This window comes from Manacus candei, unplaced genomic scaffold (genome assembly GCF_025592945.1).
Source record: "Manacus candei isolate 608988 ecotype Guabito, Panama unplaced genomic scaffold, ASM2559294v1 h1tg000020l, whole genome shotgun sequence".
NCBI lineage: Eukaryota > Metazoa > Chordata > Aves > Passeriformes > Pipridae > Manacus > Manacus candei.
The window spans coordinates 3,332,417-3,350,503 of record NW_026138068.1 but is presented as its reverse complement, the minus strand read 5'-3'; the positions used below and the strand labels follow the sequence as shown (position 1 = coordinate 3,350,503).

The window sequence follows — 18,087 nt, the reverse complement described above, 5'->3', positions numbered from 1 at the left end:
CGGCCTGCGGGGACAGCGGGCACGGCGCGGCCGGGGCACCGCGGCCGAGCCCCGCACACGGCGGGCGGGGGCTCGGCCGGCGATCGCCCCCGCGGGAACGGGCCCCGCGCCGTGGCGGGGCCGGCGGGGCGGGCCGGGCGCGGCCGTGCCGAGCGGCGCTGGGCGGGGAGGATGCGCGGCCGCCCGCGGGGCGCTCGGCGCTGCTCGGGCTGCTCAGACAAAGGAGACGCGCACAGACACAGACACACGCACACACACACACACACACACCCCCTGCACCGCGATACCTGCGGCTCCCCGCCCGCCGCTCGGGCCGGGCCCGGAGCAGGGAGCCTCCATCCCTCGGGAGGAGGAAGGCACCGAGCAAACTTCGGGATTGCGAGCGGCAGAACCGGCGCTGGGATGAGATGGGATACGAGCCGACCCGGCTTGTGTTGCTGCTCGCGTCTGGCCTCGCGCTGCTCCCCGTGCGGGCACCCCCTCTTTCGCTTGCTCCCAAGGAACCATTTCCAGCCCCGCTCCGATCATCCTGACCCGCTGCTGGGGCTTTACAGTTAAATGCCCTCCCCGCAGCGTGACATGTTACACATCGGTCAGTCGGGGACCCGTTCTGGATCCAAAGGTCTCAGGGCCAGCACCTCAACATGGACACTGCCTTTGCCCTCCAGAGCCTGCAGCTGAGGGTCACAGGCCTGAATTTGAGTGCTGGAGAATTAAATTTCCCACTGGATTTATGGGCCTGCTTTCAGGGGAAATCCCGATTCCACTCAAGTTGTTAGGATTTTGCCTCCGGCTCCTACGCCCACAACACAGAATTAAACATGAGATTAAATATTTGCATGTGCTGAGCAACCAAGAAGCCATAAAGAAGCACATCTAATGGTCCTTGCATCAGGATTTTTGCCAAACTAGTTTCAGCTCAGTTCCCTGGTCTGAATTACCACATAGCATAAACAGTCCAGGTAGTTCAGGAGAAGAGGCAGCAACAGGCAGGAGCTGGCATGGAAGCAAACAGCAACACAGCCCTTGTGACACCAGCATCCACACTGAGACGGGTCACTCAAGTTTAAGTAATAAAATACAGTCAAACTTCAAACGTATTTACAGGCAACTACTGATAAAGCCACGTGAATCATGTGATTATGCCCCTTCCTTATTTTTAATATAGTAAATATCCATTCCTTGTTTGTACTCCTGTCCTCTTGCCAAGTCAAATTCAAATGATGGGTAGGTGATGGTATTCTCCCCATCCTGCTCATCCACCATGCCAGGAGCGAAGCATTTCTTTGCAGCACACAATGGGGCTCCCCAGAAGGCGATGGGGTGTGCTCAGCCCGTCTGCTCAGGTTTCTCTCTCCCCTCATTGTGTTCGTACACAACCAGGAGCAGGAGCAGACGAAAGCTGAGGCACGAAAGGCATGTGCCTAAGGCCTTGGCTTTCAGAATCACAAGGTAATATCAGAATCCAATGTTTTCTGGAGGAGAAAAGAAGGGGGGGATGCATGTCTCATGACAGGCCTACAAAGGAGAGCTTTTAACTGCGAAGCAAGGATAGCTGACACGACTACAGCCGTGATACACTTGGCCTCCAGCAGCGGCAGGAGAACAGGTGACATCCGGAAGGAAGACGCCTGGTCCCACACCTGCCCGTGGGCAGACCAAGTCTCCACTAGCCCAGTTCCATGTGTAACCTGGCTCACACTTGTTTGTCCCTCCGGCCTTTTGGCTCCGTAATCCAGACAGGAGAAAAAAATAACTTGTGACATCCCCCAAGGACAATCCAGCAGTCACACCACAGCGAAATGTCATTCACAGCAAATTAAATCATGACAGAGATCATCCTACTCCTCTCATCTGCGACACATCCTAGCTCTCCTGATGTTTGCACTGGCCTCTCCGGGCTGCAGCAGATCCCCAAGTGTATCCCAGCCCAGCCCTCACCCCACAGCAAGCCCTGTGTGTCCAGGCTGCCACTTGCAGCAGCACCACAAGTGACAAATGAGCTCTAATTACGAAGCCTGCGTTAGGAGGGAAGACACACACATACCAAGAATACCCTGGAATGATTTCCAAACGCTAGGTAAACTTTGCTGAGATGGTGTTTAAAAAAAATGGGATAGGATATGATATAAAATAGCAAATTGGGAATCAGTGTGGGGGAAACAACGCAATAGAATAAACTTTTCTGATTATAATTGCTCTCAAAAAACCTCATCCTGTACAAGAGCAGCTAACCATTCAAAGGAATATTTAATACACAGAGAGAACTATTAAGAGAGCATTTTCCAGCTCAGTTCTTTCAGCTTGTCTACACTAGAGAACACTAAATTACAACAAATAGTGAGCAACCCTTGTGTGAACAGCATCTAGTTGCCCAGCCTGGTGGAGTTTACAACAGCTTTGAACACAAAATAAGCAGCAGTGCCCCTAGTCCTGCCTGTAGTAGCAGAACTGTGTCCATACTTCAGCTTTGCGTGATGCAGTTCAGTAATAAATAACATCCTTAATTACCCTGCTGAATGAGCCGTAGTGAAAACTGCATGAAAACAGACAGTACCTTCTATTTTGAACTATTGCTTTGATTGCACCTCACCTGAAGTCATATATAAGTCTCATCAATATCATAATCTTCTCCACAGAAACCAATTATGTTGTCACAAACTGAGACAATAACCTCAAGCGAAGAATAAACAGCAGGAGCAGATGAGTGCCAAAGAACCAGATTTTATTCTCATGCAAATATCCTTAAGTAGTAAAACCAAGATGGGGGAGGACGACTACAACCCCTGTGCTGTACTCACTCACTCCTGAGCATCTCTTGTACCAACAGACTTTAGCTGTTGCTTCCAGTGCTAAACAGGATCTGTTTTCATATTACGCACTGGAGTTTATGATTCACACTATGAAGTGAAATAAAGTTTTTTATGTGGCACAAACACACCTTTAATTTATCCTTCCCTTGAAACTTTTTATGCACCTTTACGGAATATTATATTTAGCTGGTATTAGAAAAAATATTTACATGGAAACAATCAGACAAACAACCTCAAACTGGTTTATTTGCAAGTCCTTGAAAAAAGATCTTGTGATTTAAGCTGCTGCAGCTTTCTGCAGGCCAGCACATATGTTTTTGAAAAGGAAACCCACTGAGATGTTTATGAATCACGATTATTGACCTGTATCAGAATAAGAGAGTTACCCAGTAGCTTTCTAAGGTTCATTGTTTTGGTGTAAGTGTCCATTCACATGAAATATGATCTTAACTGTTGGGCCTGGGCAAATTTCATGACACTTTTCTCAAGAGTTCTAACCAATATTTCAGTTGTATTCTCAACACTAGCAGTGACAGTCTGACAACCTAAATATCCATGATCTTACTACTTTCTGCTATCTGCTTCATCTGAACTATGACATAAGAGTTGTCATCAGATGCACTGAGTATCCATCACAATCTCGTCAATAAATGATCAACCATAGATCAAATAAAGCAACTCAAGATGAAATAATATTGATTGCTCCCTCCATGCCATGCCTACAGCTCATGCTGTCCTTAACCAGTATCCAGGAGAAGCAAAGGCAGCAAGTGTTGTACAGCCTCCTCCTGAAGGATGACAACCTTGGGTTATTCCAGGGCAGGAGAGGAGCAGCACCCAAAACAGGTGAGTAACACACTCACTCCATCTCCCATATACCTTAAAAACAAAACAACATATACCTTAAAAACAAAACAACCCCCCTCCAAACCCCAACACCCTGTCATCTTAAAAAAGTACTAAGACTGCAGAATGGTGAAACATGGACTCCATCTACCACACAAGACAGGCTCTTCTCTACAGGAAGAGCAGTGGCATGACTGGGACGATCCACTGGGAAATTAGGGAAATCCTGCCATGCTTCCTTCTCCCACAGAACCTGATGGCACAGAGTGTTTCCACAGCACAGCTTGTGTCTCCAAGAGCCATGTTCTGTCAGTAAATGCAAGAACTAGTGAAGGAGGTTCCTAAGAAGATAAGACCAGTGACTGCCGTGCTCTGGAGGAACATGCAAATAGATGTGGCTGAGAGAGTGGATTAACCGGAATACGTAACCTGCTTTGCTGCCAGTGGCTCAAAGTGCTCTGGCACACGGCACAGAACTCTGGGAGAGTCAGTTGTGTCCAACGTGTGGGCAGCAGCCTGAAAATCCAGAGACCAAACCCAAAGAGATGGTGAGCAAAGGAAAAGCTGAAGTGCAGTTTGCCTCACGAGGGCTCACTGTTGTCACCTACAAACTCGACTTGGATTTGTAGGGAAACATCCAGGACTAACAACCAAACCACACTAGGCTAAGACTCACAGCTGCTTTGCTTTTATTGGAATTTATCCATATATTTTATTTGTTGTCTTCAAAAAGGAGAGCACTCCTGTCCCTCTTCTATCTGGTCCAGTGCTTACAGGAAAGTCATGAAGTTGAAACAAGCCCTCATTTATATTCTCAGCAGAGTTTAATTTCAGTGTGCTGTGGAACTAAAGGAAGCCATCTTCTCGGGGACAGAACATACAATTCAATTTTGTTCTGAAAAGTGCACGCAGGATTAATGTCCATAATTGCACGGCACATACTGTGGGATGACAAACGCCTTCCCTGTTGCTCTGCCAATGTGCTTCGATCCAGAAACTAAACTATTAAGTTTCAGATACGTAACTCAAAGCTTGGATGGTTTTAATGTTGGGGTGGGGGAGAACACAAGGATGCTGGAATTCTTAAGCCAGGTTCAAACCTTAGTGTTTTGTCTGGTTTTGTTGGCCAAGGTAGGCAAGCTCCTGGGGATAAAATTTGAGATCTGTCAACTCATTTCACACATATTATCTATGACAAAGGTCTTAAGACTAAGATAGTTCTCATCAGCACTTCTGCTGTCATGAAATAAAGAGAAAGCTGCTGCCATGAAAAATGGCAGTCAAGGCGTAGTTGGGAAAAATTTGTATTACTGAATATTCGTGCCTATGGAAGAAGAATGACAATGGGGAAGAAAACATAAATCTTCTTGTGTGATACGCGGAGCACAACAGTTGGAAAACAGAGATGTCTGTTCATTTTTTTTCCAATCCATTTAGATTTCTACTCAGAGTCAAAATGGCTCTAATTTACCTGTTTGATGTATTAATCACATAAAGGCATTGGTCAGATTTCAAAGCAAGTGGCTGAGAGCTGATAAGAAGTGAAAATATTAAGTCAAAGATGGAAGATTAAGAAGGTGCTCATTCAAGTCCTTGCTATTTATAATTACTCCCTGAAGGGACACAATATTTCAAGTACTGCCTCTTGAGGTGAGAAATAATCTGTCAAGTCACCAGGCAAAGCTTTTAGAAAAATACTGAGGCAACAGGCAGAAGCTCTTTCGTAGAATCACAGGAAGGGTTGGGTTGGAAGGGACCTTCTAGACTGTAGTTCCAGCCCCCCTGGGCACGTTATGTATGATACACATCCAGCAAACCCTGAAACTCCTCGGGTCTGCAGGAATTACCAGAGAATGAATTTGTCTGGAGGACTAATGTTTGTAAGAGACTGAAACAGTGCTCAGAAAACTAAACAGGTCAGGCAAGGAGCTGCTTTCCTCGGCAGTGCTGCCCCGGGAAAGCAGACGCTTGACAGGAACTCCCAGAAGCTTCAACAGCTTTCCCTCCTTTGCACAGTGCCCCAAGTAGTCCTTGGTTCTGGTGCATCAGGTTTTTTTTCCTGCTCCCAAGTGTAGTCAGCAGGGAAAGGCCTTAGTTTCACAGGCACATAGTTACTGTGGGAAGTCCCCTAAAAAAAAATATCCCCCAAACCTCAACTATGTGCTTTTGTTTCTTAATAAATTTGTCAGGAGCCAGAACTGGGGTATCTTTCTGAATACATTTCAGCTCTCTCCTACCACATGGCATCTAGTATCCTACAGTGTAAAAGAACACAAATTATTCAAAATTATTTAAATCACTGATTCCAATCAGTAAAGAGAAAAACAAATTTAAATTGATTTAAATCCTCATTTTCTTTTGTACTTAAGTTATTTTCTGGGAGAAAAGTAATTATTGGCATCTGATAACTACCAAGAAATGTCTGATTTGTAGTCGATTATAAACTTTATAATCAGGACTTTTTATCAACAAAAAGGATTCACAATACACACATGTTTGTATATGCAAATCTCCTTACAGACTACTGGCATTTAAAATTGTTGTTGACACCAAGCAGAGTTCAGGCTCTGCTGTGTGAGATCACTTCAAACACCTTTAAGCTGGTGCCTGCCAAGAATGAAATGTGACAGTTTAAATCCCCTTTCTGCTCCTGCCCCACTTGGAATGACTGATGGAAAACTTATTTGAATCTCAACCAGAAAAATACATCCTACAACAATTTACGTAGAATTGTTTTGCTCTCTATCTACCTATATCTTTTTTTATCCTTCCCAGATTTTTTTCCAACACTAGTTAGACTCAATTTTTACTTAAGTGCTAGTTTTTAATTGTCAATATTTGCTTTCTAATAAATTTGTATTCCCACAGGAAGTACCCTGAGTAGATCTCCAAGGACTGGTCTGTCCTAGGGAATTTGGCAGAGTTTTCCCACTGCTGCTATAAGGAATGTTGCTTTCCTGGTGGTAGCCCCCGGGCAGGCTCCTGAAGCTGATGCTGGTTTGATGTTGTGCCATTTCTACGTGCTCAGATCTGTTTCAGACACTGCTCTGGTTAAAACACTAATTGCTGTAACGAGTCCCTCACTGCTCCTGCTTCTCTGGGTGGAGCTGGCCCAGCGATAGCTATGGCAGGAATTCTTAGTAAGCAAGCAAGTAAAAACTGGAAGTACTTATTCAAAGGTTTTCAGGAATGTTCTTTGTCCACCTTGCACCTCTCCCCCTGAATTGAAGGAAAACCTGATGCAAAACGATGCTCAACACTTCTGAAAAATCACACTGGTCTCAAGTCAATCCAAACACTCCATTCTATGCTTTTCCCCCCTAATTTCTGCAAACAATCAAATTTATTGTGTCCACTGATTCTTAGTCCATTTACTTACTATTTCTTAAGTTTGATCTAATGCATAATGTTGCATAAAATTGGAGCCATAATAAAGGAGCTCTGTTATTAAAAACTGGTAAATCTTCTCTTCCCAGCATTTTTAATGTGAAATACCATGAAAAAGGAAACAGGTTCCTTGCTGGAAAATGGCAGCAGACATGTGAAAGTGCACAAGGACATCTGTGGGCTCCATATCTGGAGATGGTGGCTAATCCAACTGCCTTTAACTATTTAAAATACAAGTTATTTCTAAGAATCTGCCACTCTTTTCACCACAGCTGTCCATTGGTTTCCTTGTGTGCTGTTTGGTTCAGACTCTGAACAATGATCAGAAATCTTATTTCCAGCTAAACCTATTTATGGCATGTTTATATTCCCTTCTTCCCATGCCAACATTGTCCATTAGCTTAAATAACTCTTTTCCTGCCCCGATGTTTACACTCCCTGAAGTACTTACACAACAATCATCTCCCCCTTCAACTTCACTGTGCCAGGCTGAACCAGGCATGTCCTTCTGGTCTCTGCTCTTAAACATCACATCTTGAATACCCTATGTGGTTGTGGAATCCCAGATTCACCCTCACCTCAAAACTACCTGTAATGGAACTAGAATAGAGTGAGAAAAATACTCCAACAAATGATATGGTTTGTGCACCAGAAAAGATTGAACTTACTTGTGGTTTTCACCTTGGGAGTAGAGAAAAAAAATACTGAGACACTGTAACAGGGACATAAAAAATCCTTGACAGCACAGAGATGAACAGAGACCTCATTCAAATTTCTCAAAATGCATGATACAGAGGGCATGAAGTGTATTTATGATATTAAAGGACACATCTGAAACAACATAAGGAAGTACTTATCTACACAGAGCTTTATTAAACCGCGGGGGACGCTGCCACAGGATGCTGTGGAGATCAAAAAGATCAACAGGTTCCACAAATTATTAGGTAAATTCACAGAGGGGAAAAAATTCTACCAGGGGACACTGAGCAGAAAAGATGAAGATACAATCTTCCAGCTTAACGGGGAAGATAAGCAGAGGGAAGAGCTCTGTATTCCTGCTTTGTTCCTACGCCTCTTTAAATTGCTGTGACTGAGCACCACCAAAACAGGACTTGGTGCTACCAGGACTGTGGGCTGATGGAGCACGACTTTCCTCAGCCACAGTAATCAGCCTCTTCTCTGCCCCTCACAGATTATTCATACAGGTTATCCTTATTTTTCAGATCCATGGATGCAATCTGTAGAATTCTGCAAAAAGATTTCTAGTAAAAATAAAGGGGTAAAAACTAAACTGCTATAGGACAGAACTCACTAATGGTTGGAATCACTTGCTGCCACCCCAGAAGGTCCCTTTCAATGCTGTGCCCACCCATGACCACCCCCCAACTCAAAAAAAGAACAGCAAAAAAACCAGCCTGAGGGATGTCTTTTTTCCCCCCCTCCCTCCAGATTATCACTTTTTCTGCCTGGTTTTCATGCCCTGATACAGAGCTATAAATGTTATTTATGTTGCCAATTGCAGGGGAGGGTGTGTTTAAAAAAAGCATAATCCAATTAAAATTTCAGTTTGTGGTCTTTACTAATTAATAGTAATCCTTTAACTAAGAACATTACCATTTCATTATTATACTTAAGTCTCTTCTCTTAAAATCAAGAGGTAAAAATTACAAAGAGAAATGGTATGAACAGGCATCAGAGAAAAAGCCCCATATTACAGCATATTCTACCAGCTACTGAAAATTACAGCTCCATCTCCTGCTCACAGCCAGACCTGTATATATTTGGACACTCACTATCATTACAAATGCAGTGGCTTTAGGTTTGTGCCAGGTAAGAAAGATGAGAATCCAGCTCACAGTCTGCATTTCTAACTCTTCACAGAACAAGAGAGTCCAAACATATTTTAGTTCTTTACAGCTGCTCTTCATAGACAACTAAAGATCTTTATCACAATAAAAACAGAAGGCACTGCCACAGAGTGTAATTACATGCTGCTGGAGTTGACTGTTGTCCTCCAGAAATAGGAAATGGGTTGAAAAATGCTGTTTCTGCTTGGGCCACATTCTGAGTTCCTTAAATGAAATGCTATCCCTAATCTCTGGGAAGAAAAATGGGAGCTTTGGAATGCTGGCAAATCCTGAGAGTGGGCTTCTAGATTGGGCTTGGTGGTCGCCAGCTTCCTGCCCCAGTGATCAATCGGCCATGAGTCGCCACAGTGGAAGATCAGGTTTAGGCCCTGCCCTCTGTTCACACCATCCAAAAGTTCATGTCCCAGGGATGGGGGAGAAGTTAGTTAGGATGTTTTCTTACTCCTCTTTAGTTGCTTAAGAACCCAGTATTTCAAGGCATCATACCCTATGGAGCCCTTCCTTTCGGGCAGCAGACCACCATTACATGGCAGGATTCGGTCAAAGGCTGGACTTGATCCCACAGGTCTTTGCCAACCTTAATGATTGTAACCCCCCCCCAACAACACTGAGTCCTGCATTAAGAGGGGATATTCACTGCTGCACAGCCCCCAGCACAGGAATGGGATCCACAGCTCCATCCGTGCTGGCAGCCAGATGGGAACATCTAGTCTGCTGCCCAGTCTGAAGGTCCATAAACTGTCAGTCAGCCATCAGGACAAGCAGGTTTCAAATATCCACTTGGTCCCAAAATGCTGATTCCTTGAACAGGCCTAAATTAGGACTGTTGCACATACTCTAAGATCCCTGGCACTGGACTGTTTTCTCTTACTCTATAGCTGAAAGAAAAAGGCAGGTTCTTGCTTCTTCTGAAAGAGATTTTCAAAAAGGGGGAAAAAACTCCAAGGTGCCTAAAGGAATGTAATTATTATGGTAAATAATTATCGATAAATTAGAAGCACAAACGACTCAAAATAGCTCCATAAAGATGAGTAAATATGATCTGAAGAGGTGCCTATGAATCACACACCATGTCTCTATTACCATAAAATAATAATGGTTCACACACTTTACTGAAAAACTTTGCACTGAAGATGCCACAGATCTTTACAAACATTAATTTCACCTCCCAGCCCCCCAGATGGGAAGCCCCATCTCCATCTGGAAAAGCTCAGGGAGCAGCAACGTGCCATTCACCTCCTGCGACACCAGGTGCTGCAGCAGAGCTGGGAGCAGACGCAGACCCCGGCCTCCCATTTTGTGCACTAACCACAACATCATCAAATGTCACCCAGTTATTTCATCTCCTCACTAAACCATGGCTGATTATTACTTCTGTTTCTTTTCCCAGTGAGTAATTTCCTTTGTCAGGGCACTGCAGGATAACCACAGCCCTAAATGCCTTTGGAAAAGGTGTGCAGGAGTGAGGCAGCACAGTGGGGCCACAGCACACAGATGGGCCTTCCCTGTCCTGAGTTAAATGTCCTGCCTGTTACACCTTATCCTCTGTGCAGTGGGATTTGAGGTGAATGGACACATTTCTTCCTTAAACCCAGCATGTCCCAGGCTTCAAGCAGCTGTTCTCTAGCACAGAGCTGTGCCTGCTGCTGGCACATCACACGAACAACATGTTACAGAAACTGTAACTCAGCTTTAAAGGGAAATATTATTTGCTGCTTCAAAAATCATTCAGACTATCAAAGGCACGTTCTTTCAAAAGCAAGTCAACATAACTAAGCTCACCCTTCCACAACTTGGGTTATTCACATAGTCACTCCCTGTCCCTGTTCCAGGGATCTTTGGCTTCAGTCAGAGTTCTCTCCCTCTGCTTTTCTCAGTACTTGTCTCTCTCCTAATCCTGCTCTCTCACCATTTCTAGTCTCTTCCCCTCCTTTCTTTACAGTCATTTCCATTTTCTTTGAAATGTTTTGGCATTTAATGCTGGCTTTATTCTTCCTTCTCCATCTGCTGCTCTTGTCTTTCTAAATCTCTTCTGGAGCCTTCTCTTAGGCAAAAGCAAGAACCATGTTTTCCCTTTATTGCCTCTTCTTTCTGGATTTCAGTTCCCTTCTTTTTCTTTATCTTGGAATCAGACAATCGCCCTCTCCCTGGAAGCCCCACAGGAGCTGGTACTGTGCTGTGTTGGATCTCTGCTCCCTTTGAACACAAGGATCTCAGGGAAGGCACTGTGAAGTATCTGCCATTTCTCCTATAAACTACAAAAGACTGCAGAAAGCAAAATTACTGGTAGGTTTTACTCCCCTGCCTTGTGCTTGTGGAATCTTCTGGCCATGGAGACTTGCTCCACCAGCTACAATTCACTTTTCAAGGGAGTTTCCCCCTCCCTATGGGTTTTTCTTCTCTGTAAAATCTTCAATTTAATTATCAGGGCTTACAGGGAACAAAGGAGAAATAACCAAGCTTAACTACTAACACTGCTTTTAGACAAATCTCCCCTACATTGTCTTGCCCACAGATTTTAATTTGGGACTCAAAGGCTCAACTCTAAGACATCTTTTCCCAGCCTGTTCACTTGGCCTCTGTTCCCAGGGAAGGAAATAGCTGCAACATGGAAGATGACAAGGACATTTGCCAATTAGAAGCACAACAACAAATTCCTCTTTGATAACACCAGCCCTATCTGCACGTGTACCTCTCAACCAAAATGTAAGACATAACATGAACTGATCACAGACCAAGCAAAGAAAATATGAAGAGAATGGTGAAAGGATTTCTTCTATTTTTTTTTTTATTTCCAAACTTCAACCTAAAGCTTGACTTTCTGTGAAAGTTTTCCTCTCATTTGTTATTAACTGATGTGTTTGTTTGTCATTGTCTTGGCACTGGAAATGATGCCTTCTAGAAGCTTCTGCTTTCAGAAAGGCCAAAGTTAAAAAACCCCTTGCAGCCAGCAAGCGGGATTTTGCAAAGAGGGATAAGTTTTAAGTCACAAAAATTACAAATCTTTTACAGTTGCAGTTATGTTGCCAGTACACAGAAATAAAATAGAATAAATGAAGCATTTATCAAGGATTCCAAAATAAAATGAACAAGAACATTAGCAAATGCCAAAGCTTATAAAAGCCTCAAAGCACCAAGATCCTCCCTTCCATCACAAGCTCAAAAGAAAGTCAGTTGTTTCTTGTTTTATTATAAAATAACCTTTCCTCTGGTCACAGAAATTTTGCTTTATTCAATGCCTAGATATACTGACTGAGGAATGAACAGCAGCCATCAAAACAGTGGAGTGGAGAATTCCACACCTGTTTCTCAAGGTTCTCCACTGCTGTTTCTAAACAAATAAAATTTTTAAACACAGAGCATGTTCCCATGGATTTATTAAAGGCTAAACGGGAAATATGTCTTTAACAAGATACAAGTTATCTGAAATGTGCTGAGCTAAAACCCAAAAAGAAACCAAGAAGGAACATGATGTGCTCATCCTGCCCCACTCTCCTCTGGCAGTTGCATGTTTATGGTCTCCCACTTCCCATCTGAAAACAGCAAATTCTCGTGGCTACATGTGGATTAGATGCAAAGCCAGGAGAAGTGCACCAGCACAGAAAGCGAGAACTGAGCAAATTATTTCCCCTGATAATTATTTGAAAGGTATCTGCAATGAAAACAACAACAGATTTTCACTTTGAAGCCTGATTTAAGCTGACCGACCCTTTCAGCATTTCTAAAGAAATAATGGATTATAAAACTAATTCAGTGAAAAATGAACGCAAAAATAGAAGCGATGAGACATCTTCTAAATAAGCAAAGCTGCTTTTACAGCATGCTGAATAACTGGAGTGTGGTAAACATACCACTGTTATAAATAACATTCAGCCTTTTGACATTATTCTTTAGTCAATTATTTCAAATTCTTTATAAGCACTAACAAAGCAAACCTCACCGTTGTCCTGCAAAGTGAAAATAATTACTCTGATATACAGGAGGAAAAATTAAGATATAAGGACAGAAAACAATCCTTCAAAGTTACAGTGGCACATTGTACAGAGAATTCAGGAAGTCTCATAGTGTAAGGGAAAAACCATCCTCTCATTCAGAAGAAACTGTTCACTAAATGACTGGTTTGTAGCATTTACACACCATTTAATTTTACACAAAATGCATCCACATTTTTAGATTTCACCATAACTAGTAAATGACCAATGATCAAAGTAAGGCCCAAACAAATCCTTTTTAAATGGAAACTCTAATGATTTCTCCCTGCTGAGGCACTTTCTTGTTCTGCTTCAAGACCTAATCATAAACCCATTAAAAAATAACATTTTTTGTTAAAAATGCTAGAAACTGCCAATGGATCATAGACAGCACTTTGTCAGATTATAGATCAATAAACACCAGACCACAACAATAATTAGTAAGTAATTGTATCTCATTACCTTTGGGGTCTTCTTGGGCCAGCTGACCACAGGGACACCCGAAATGGCAAGATTTTGGTCATCATCAGCATGTTCCTTCAGTATATTCTGTTGCAAATGAAAAGGCCTTTATTAACCAGAGAAACAACTGGAGAGTGCAGAGACCTACAGAGGACAACACACTGCTCTGATGACAGACTGAGAAGATCTCTGCAAGTGACTTTTGCTTCCAAACTTCCAACTCACACTGAAACTCTCGCACCTGTCGTTAACATCCAAGATGTGAAACTTCTTGCAAAACAGGCGTCAAAATCATCCATCAACACCTCAGATGTTACAGACTTCTTTAACACTGGTGCATCCAAGACCAGTGTCTTACTACTATCACCTCTCTCTTTAAACTCCAGCTCACTAAATCCCAACCAAGCCCATGACTGACACCTTCTCTCCCGACCAAGTCTATAAAAGGCCCGAGAATCACCAAAGCTCTGCCACTGTTATTTCAGCAGTCACAGGACATCAAGTGTGTAGTTTAGAGCAATCCTCAGATGCCTGAACATTCAGGTAAGCCAGGATATACAAGTGTGTCTGTAACCTTTCATCTTTTTGCACGTGACAATCCAAGAGCACTCTCATTCCCACAGCCCTTCCTTCCCCACTGACAGGCAGGCCAGAGCTGCTGGAATCCAGTTCCCTTTATGTGATCAGGTGAGGCATTTAGGTTCCTGAGTGTTCACTAGGAAAGGATCTGACTCCAGACAGTGCAGTATTAAGGGAAAAAAGATTGGTCTGCCCTCCCTTCCACCCCCACCAAACCCTTTTGCTTTGCTGCACTGTTCTAGAAATCTCGTGAGTGGGCTGCACTGGCTGACACAGCTCCCACTGTGAATCACTCCCATGACCAGTAACTCAACACAGAGGTGGTAAAACACTCTGTTTAAGTGTACTCAGTTGTGCAGCTGGGAACAGTCCATGCTCACTTCCCATGACTCCCTACGTGCTCACTAACTTAACTGCAAAGCTCTTCATCTGGTGGCTGAAAAAAGAAGAAAAGAAAACAAAAAACGAGTCGGAAGGAGGATTCTGCTGTGCTGCTGAAAACTGGAGCCCAAATCAGCACTAACAGGTTAAAGGCAAAAGAAAAAAATGCTCAGTAGAACAAACAAGAACTGCAGGTTGGAAATTGCCTCAACAGAATATTTAGGAGATAACCCCAATGAAGTTCAATGGTGCTGCTCCCAAGTATATGAAAAAAGCTTAATTAGCCAACAACAGGCACCAGGCTCTGTCAGTCCCCAGTGCAGAGCTCTAGTAATTAGAAATTTCACACACTATACAAAAAGAGCTTAAAATACAGTAATTGTTTTAATAGGAAGTGCACTTGAATTCATCTGTAATCATCCAACTAAAGCCCAGGGTACGATGGCATGTTCCAGTCCCCAAGAGCCTGCCTTTGGATGAGTGTCCCTGGGGCTGGCTTTCTCCCTGGAGCTCAGACAACCTGTCACACTCAGCCCAATTCCCCAGCCTGTGCTTAAACGAGAGCTGTGTTACTAATGAACAGCACAGCACCAGCACAGCACTGCTCCCTCAGACACATCACACCAGCGAGGCTGCTCTGGGCACTGCTTAGGCCGAAAGCAGCACCAGTGACCAAAATAAGCAATACCAGAACAAGGCCAGGTTATCAGCCTGGTGCTGGGGCTGCACTCAGGGGTTTGCAAAGGTCAGGAGTAAAACCCAGCTTGCCCCACCCTGATTGTGATGCAGAGTCTGTGTTGCACCTGCAGCCCTGTGCTCCTCCGGTGCCACACCCACCAAATCTCACCTGTGGACTAATCATTGGCATATTAACTCTTGGGGGTTAAGTGAGCAGCTCTTTGCTCATGTCCATTTTATTTTGAGAGGGATCACTGCATTAACTGAACTGTGACCACATTCTGAAAGTTAGTTTTCCATCCTAAAAACAGAGAGGATTTTGTAATCTCATTGCAAAACCAAAAAATCTCCAGAACAAGGCAGCGCTTGAGAGCCATATAAACAAAGGACAAATTAATTCCCTTTTGATTTTGCTACTCTTAGATTTGAAAGCCTGTAAGACAGAAAACCTTAACGTTTCCACTAACGACTGTCAGAGACTCGGAGTTCAATAGAAAGCAGAGTATATTCCAAGAACTTGGCAAGGTAATGAAGGTTTCTTGTTATCATATGTATCACGTGAAAATATTATCCAAGGAGAAATGTAAAACTATGGCAGCTTATCATCTCAGGCAGCTGAAAACAACGGCTGTCTGCGCAGCAGAGCCACAGTTGCACTGACTGGAGCGTCAAGTGTCAGAGCACAACAGGCTGGAGGAGGCAGATTTTTGTTCACCTGCTTAAAAATAAGGGGGAAAAAAGAAGATAAAGAAAAGCCATGGGGCTCCAGTTAGAGAAACAACATGATGCTCCTCCAGCACACGGCGGCCCCATTCATTACACTTGAGGGCTGTGGTGACAACAGCAGGTATGGAGGAAAGAAGCTGATTAACTATGTAAGAATTCAGCTTAGCCATTAATTTCAAAAGCACAGCAAGGAACGACTCCCCTGAAATGCATTCAGTAGAGGGAGTTTTTTTTCCTGTCATCAGGATGAGAAAGGGGGTAAGATTTCTTGGCAAGAAAAAGTAAGAACATATTTCAGTAGATATCATCTGTCTTGCACAAGAATCTTCTCCTGCTGCCAAGGAGTTGCGGATATTTGACAAACTCTGTTCTTCAAACTGAGTTTCTTCTGCCCTAATGGACTTGCACAGGCCCTTCTGGAGAAGGGCAGCGTTTTTGCTTTGAAGTGGGGAAGGTCTGTGGCATTATGAGGAGGCAGATCTCACAATCCTGTGCCCCAACAGCACAAAGGAATTCCCATCCTGCTGGCAACACACAGAAACGTTGTGTGTGGAAATCAGAGGCTGCACATGGGCAAGGATCCCTGGCAGTGTGTTTAGTGTGGGCTGCACACTGCCACGATCAAAGGTCTGCTCAGCCCTACCTGCCCTGTGATGTGGGGTGCAAACTACACCAAGGAGTACGATGGTTACCTCTCCATTCTCTTCTCCATGCATGAGCCCACCCCAGCTGCATCTTTGATACACTGAAATACTGGCTGGTAGCTAAATATGAAGTGGAGAAGCCACATGATGAAACTCCTCCAATCCCCCAGGCCACCATGTAAGTACAATTACCTCTCAGTGACTTTTTTTCCTGCCTCTCTTTCTCATCCTACTCAAAAGTATCTCAGTAGGTACTTTTCTAACAGGTCGGCTGAGATTTAATTTTTAATTTGAGAGCTGGAGTTGTTGCACTACTTCATTTCAGGGCATGTATATTTGGCAAACAAGGTGTGACTGAGGCTGCATGTGCCTCCAACAGTATCAGCACCAACAAGGATGTGAGGACAACGGCAGTAGTGACTTCTGGCTGCTCCCCCTGCCCACAACTGCAGTGCCATGCCCTCTGTCCTTCTGCAGAGGGGCCAGCTGAGCACTCCCAGGGAGGGAATCTTCATCTGTCCAGCCCTTTCCCCTCACATTCCTGCTCACACAGTGATTCCACAGACACTTGGATAGTGTGTGGCACCTCCTCAGCCGATGGCTCAGATGCATCTGCCATGGAGTGAACGCTGCTTTGGGAATCTCTGTGGAGGCCTCTGAGAAGCTCCTGTGGTGCTTAATGCAGGACTCAGGCGATGCAGTGCCAGCAGGGATTTAACTCCTCGTTTGAGCTCAGGGAAGGACTGACCTGCTCCCCAAGTCAGGCTGTTACACTCTGCCCAGAAGCCTCCCTGGTGCTGCTGCACTCCATCGATCACGGTGATAAATGGGTCCTCAATCTGCAGAGGCAGCAGTTGGCACTTCTGGATTGCTGTGTCCCCACCAGACAGCTGCAGTTAGTTTGGAGCTCAGATGATGTGCAAGGAATTTACACAGGCTTAGTTTAGTTTTCAGTCTCCCTTCTCATAAGGAAAATAAATTACTTTACTGCAAAAAGTCTCACCTACTTGACATTAAATAGCTGTAGTTGTATTTACCACTAAGAGCAGTAATCCAGTCACCCATCCTCTACTATATTCTGGCTCAGCTGGCAAAGCATGGATTCTTTGTGAGCTACCCCGATTAGTTCTGTGAAACTTCACATCACTGAATAAAATGGTTTCCTTTCTCCAGTTTAACTACCCATATCCTGTTTTCTGAAAACATTAATTATCTTCCTGAAGCACAAAGACAGACTTGAATGTCATACAGAAAAGTTCCAGAGTGTATTTCATTAAGAAATAAAAGTGCTACAATAAACACAGATTTATTTTCTTCAGGAAGAAACTTGTTTAAGACTTTCCAAGCAGACCAAGAGCTTTCAGACTTTGTCAGAGCATGTTCTTGCTATGTATTTGTTAAAAATAACTCTCAAATGGGTGCACTAAAAGGGTACTTTTAATAGGATGCATTATTAATACATCGCATGCCCAAAAGTTGGGTTGCCCATGAAATAAACCTTGTGAGTAAAGCCAAATACAGCCCCAGCATGGATCATCTGCACAGCCTCTGCAGGATTCCTACCTCCATTCAGTCCCACAGATGACTGATGCTCTGGCTATTCATCAGGGTGAGGTAAAGGGGCCAGGCTTTTGCTCACTCCACTGCTGATGCTATCAGCAAAACCCCCTCGTTATTATCTGTACAGCTTGGAAAACTAGTAGCAAAGTAAGAGGGAACATGATTCAGTGGT

General features: G+C 43.9%; 1 protein-coding gene across 8 annotated transcripts in view; it reads right to left on the bottom strand.

Annotated features, from left to right (window-relative positions):
• Positions 1–18,087, bottom strand: part of KDM2B (lysine demethylase 2B) — a 116,554-nt gene that overhangs the window by 26,263 nt on the left and 72,204 nt on the right. For all 8 annotated transcript variants that reach the window (XM_051785802.1, XM_051785798.1, XM_051785799.1 and 5 more), the window contains one exon: positions 13,348–13,434. In XM_051785802.1, coding sequence (XP_051641762.1) covers positions 13,348–13,434 — 87 coding nt within the window. The remainder of the gene's footprint in view (positions 1–13,347; positions 13,435–18,087) is intronic.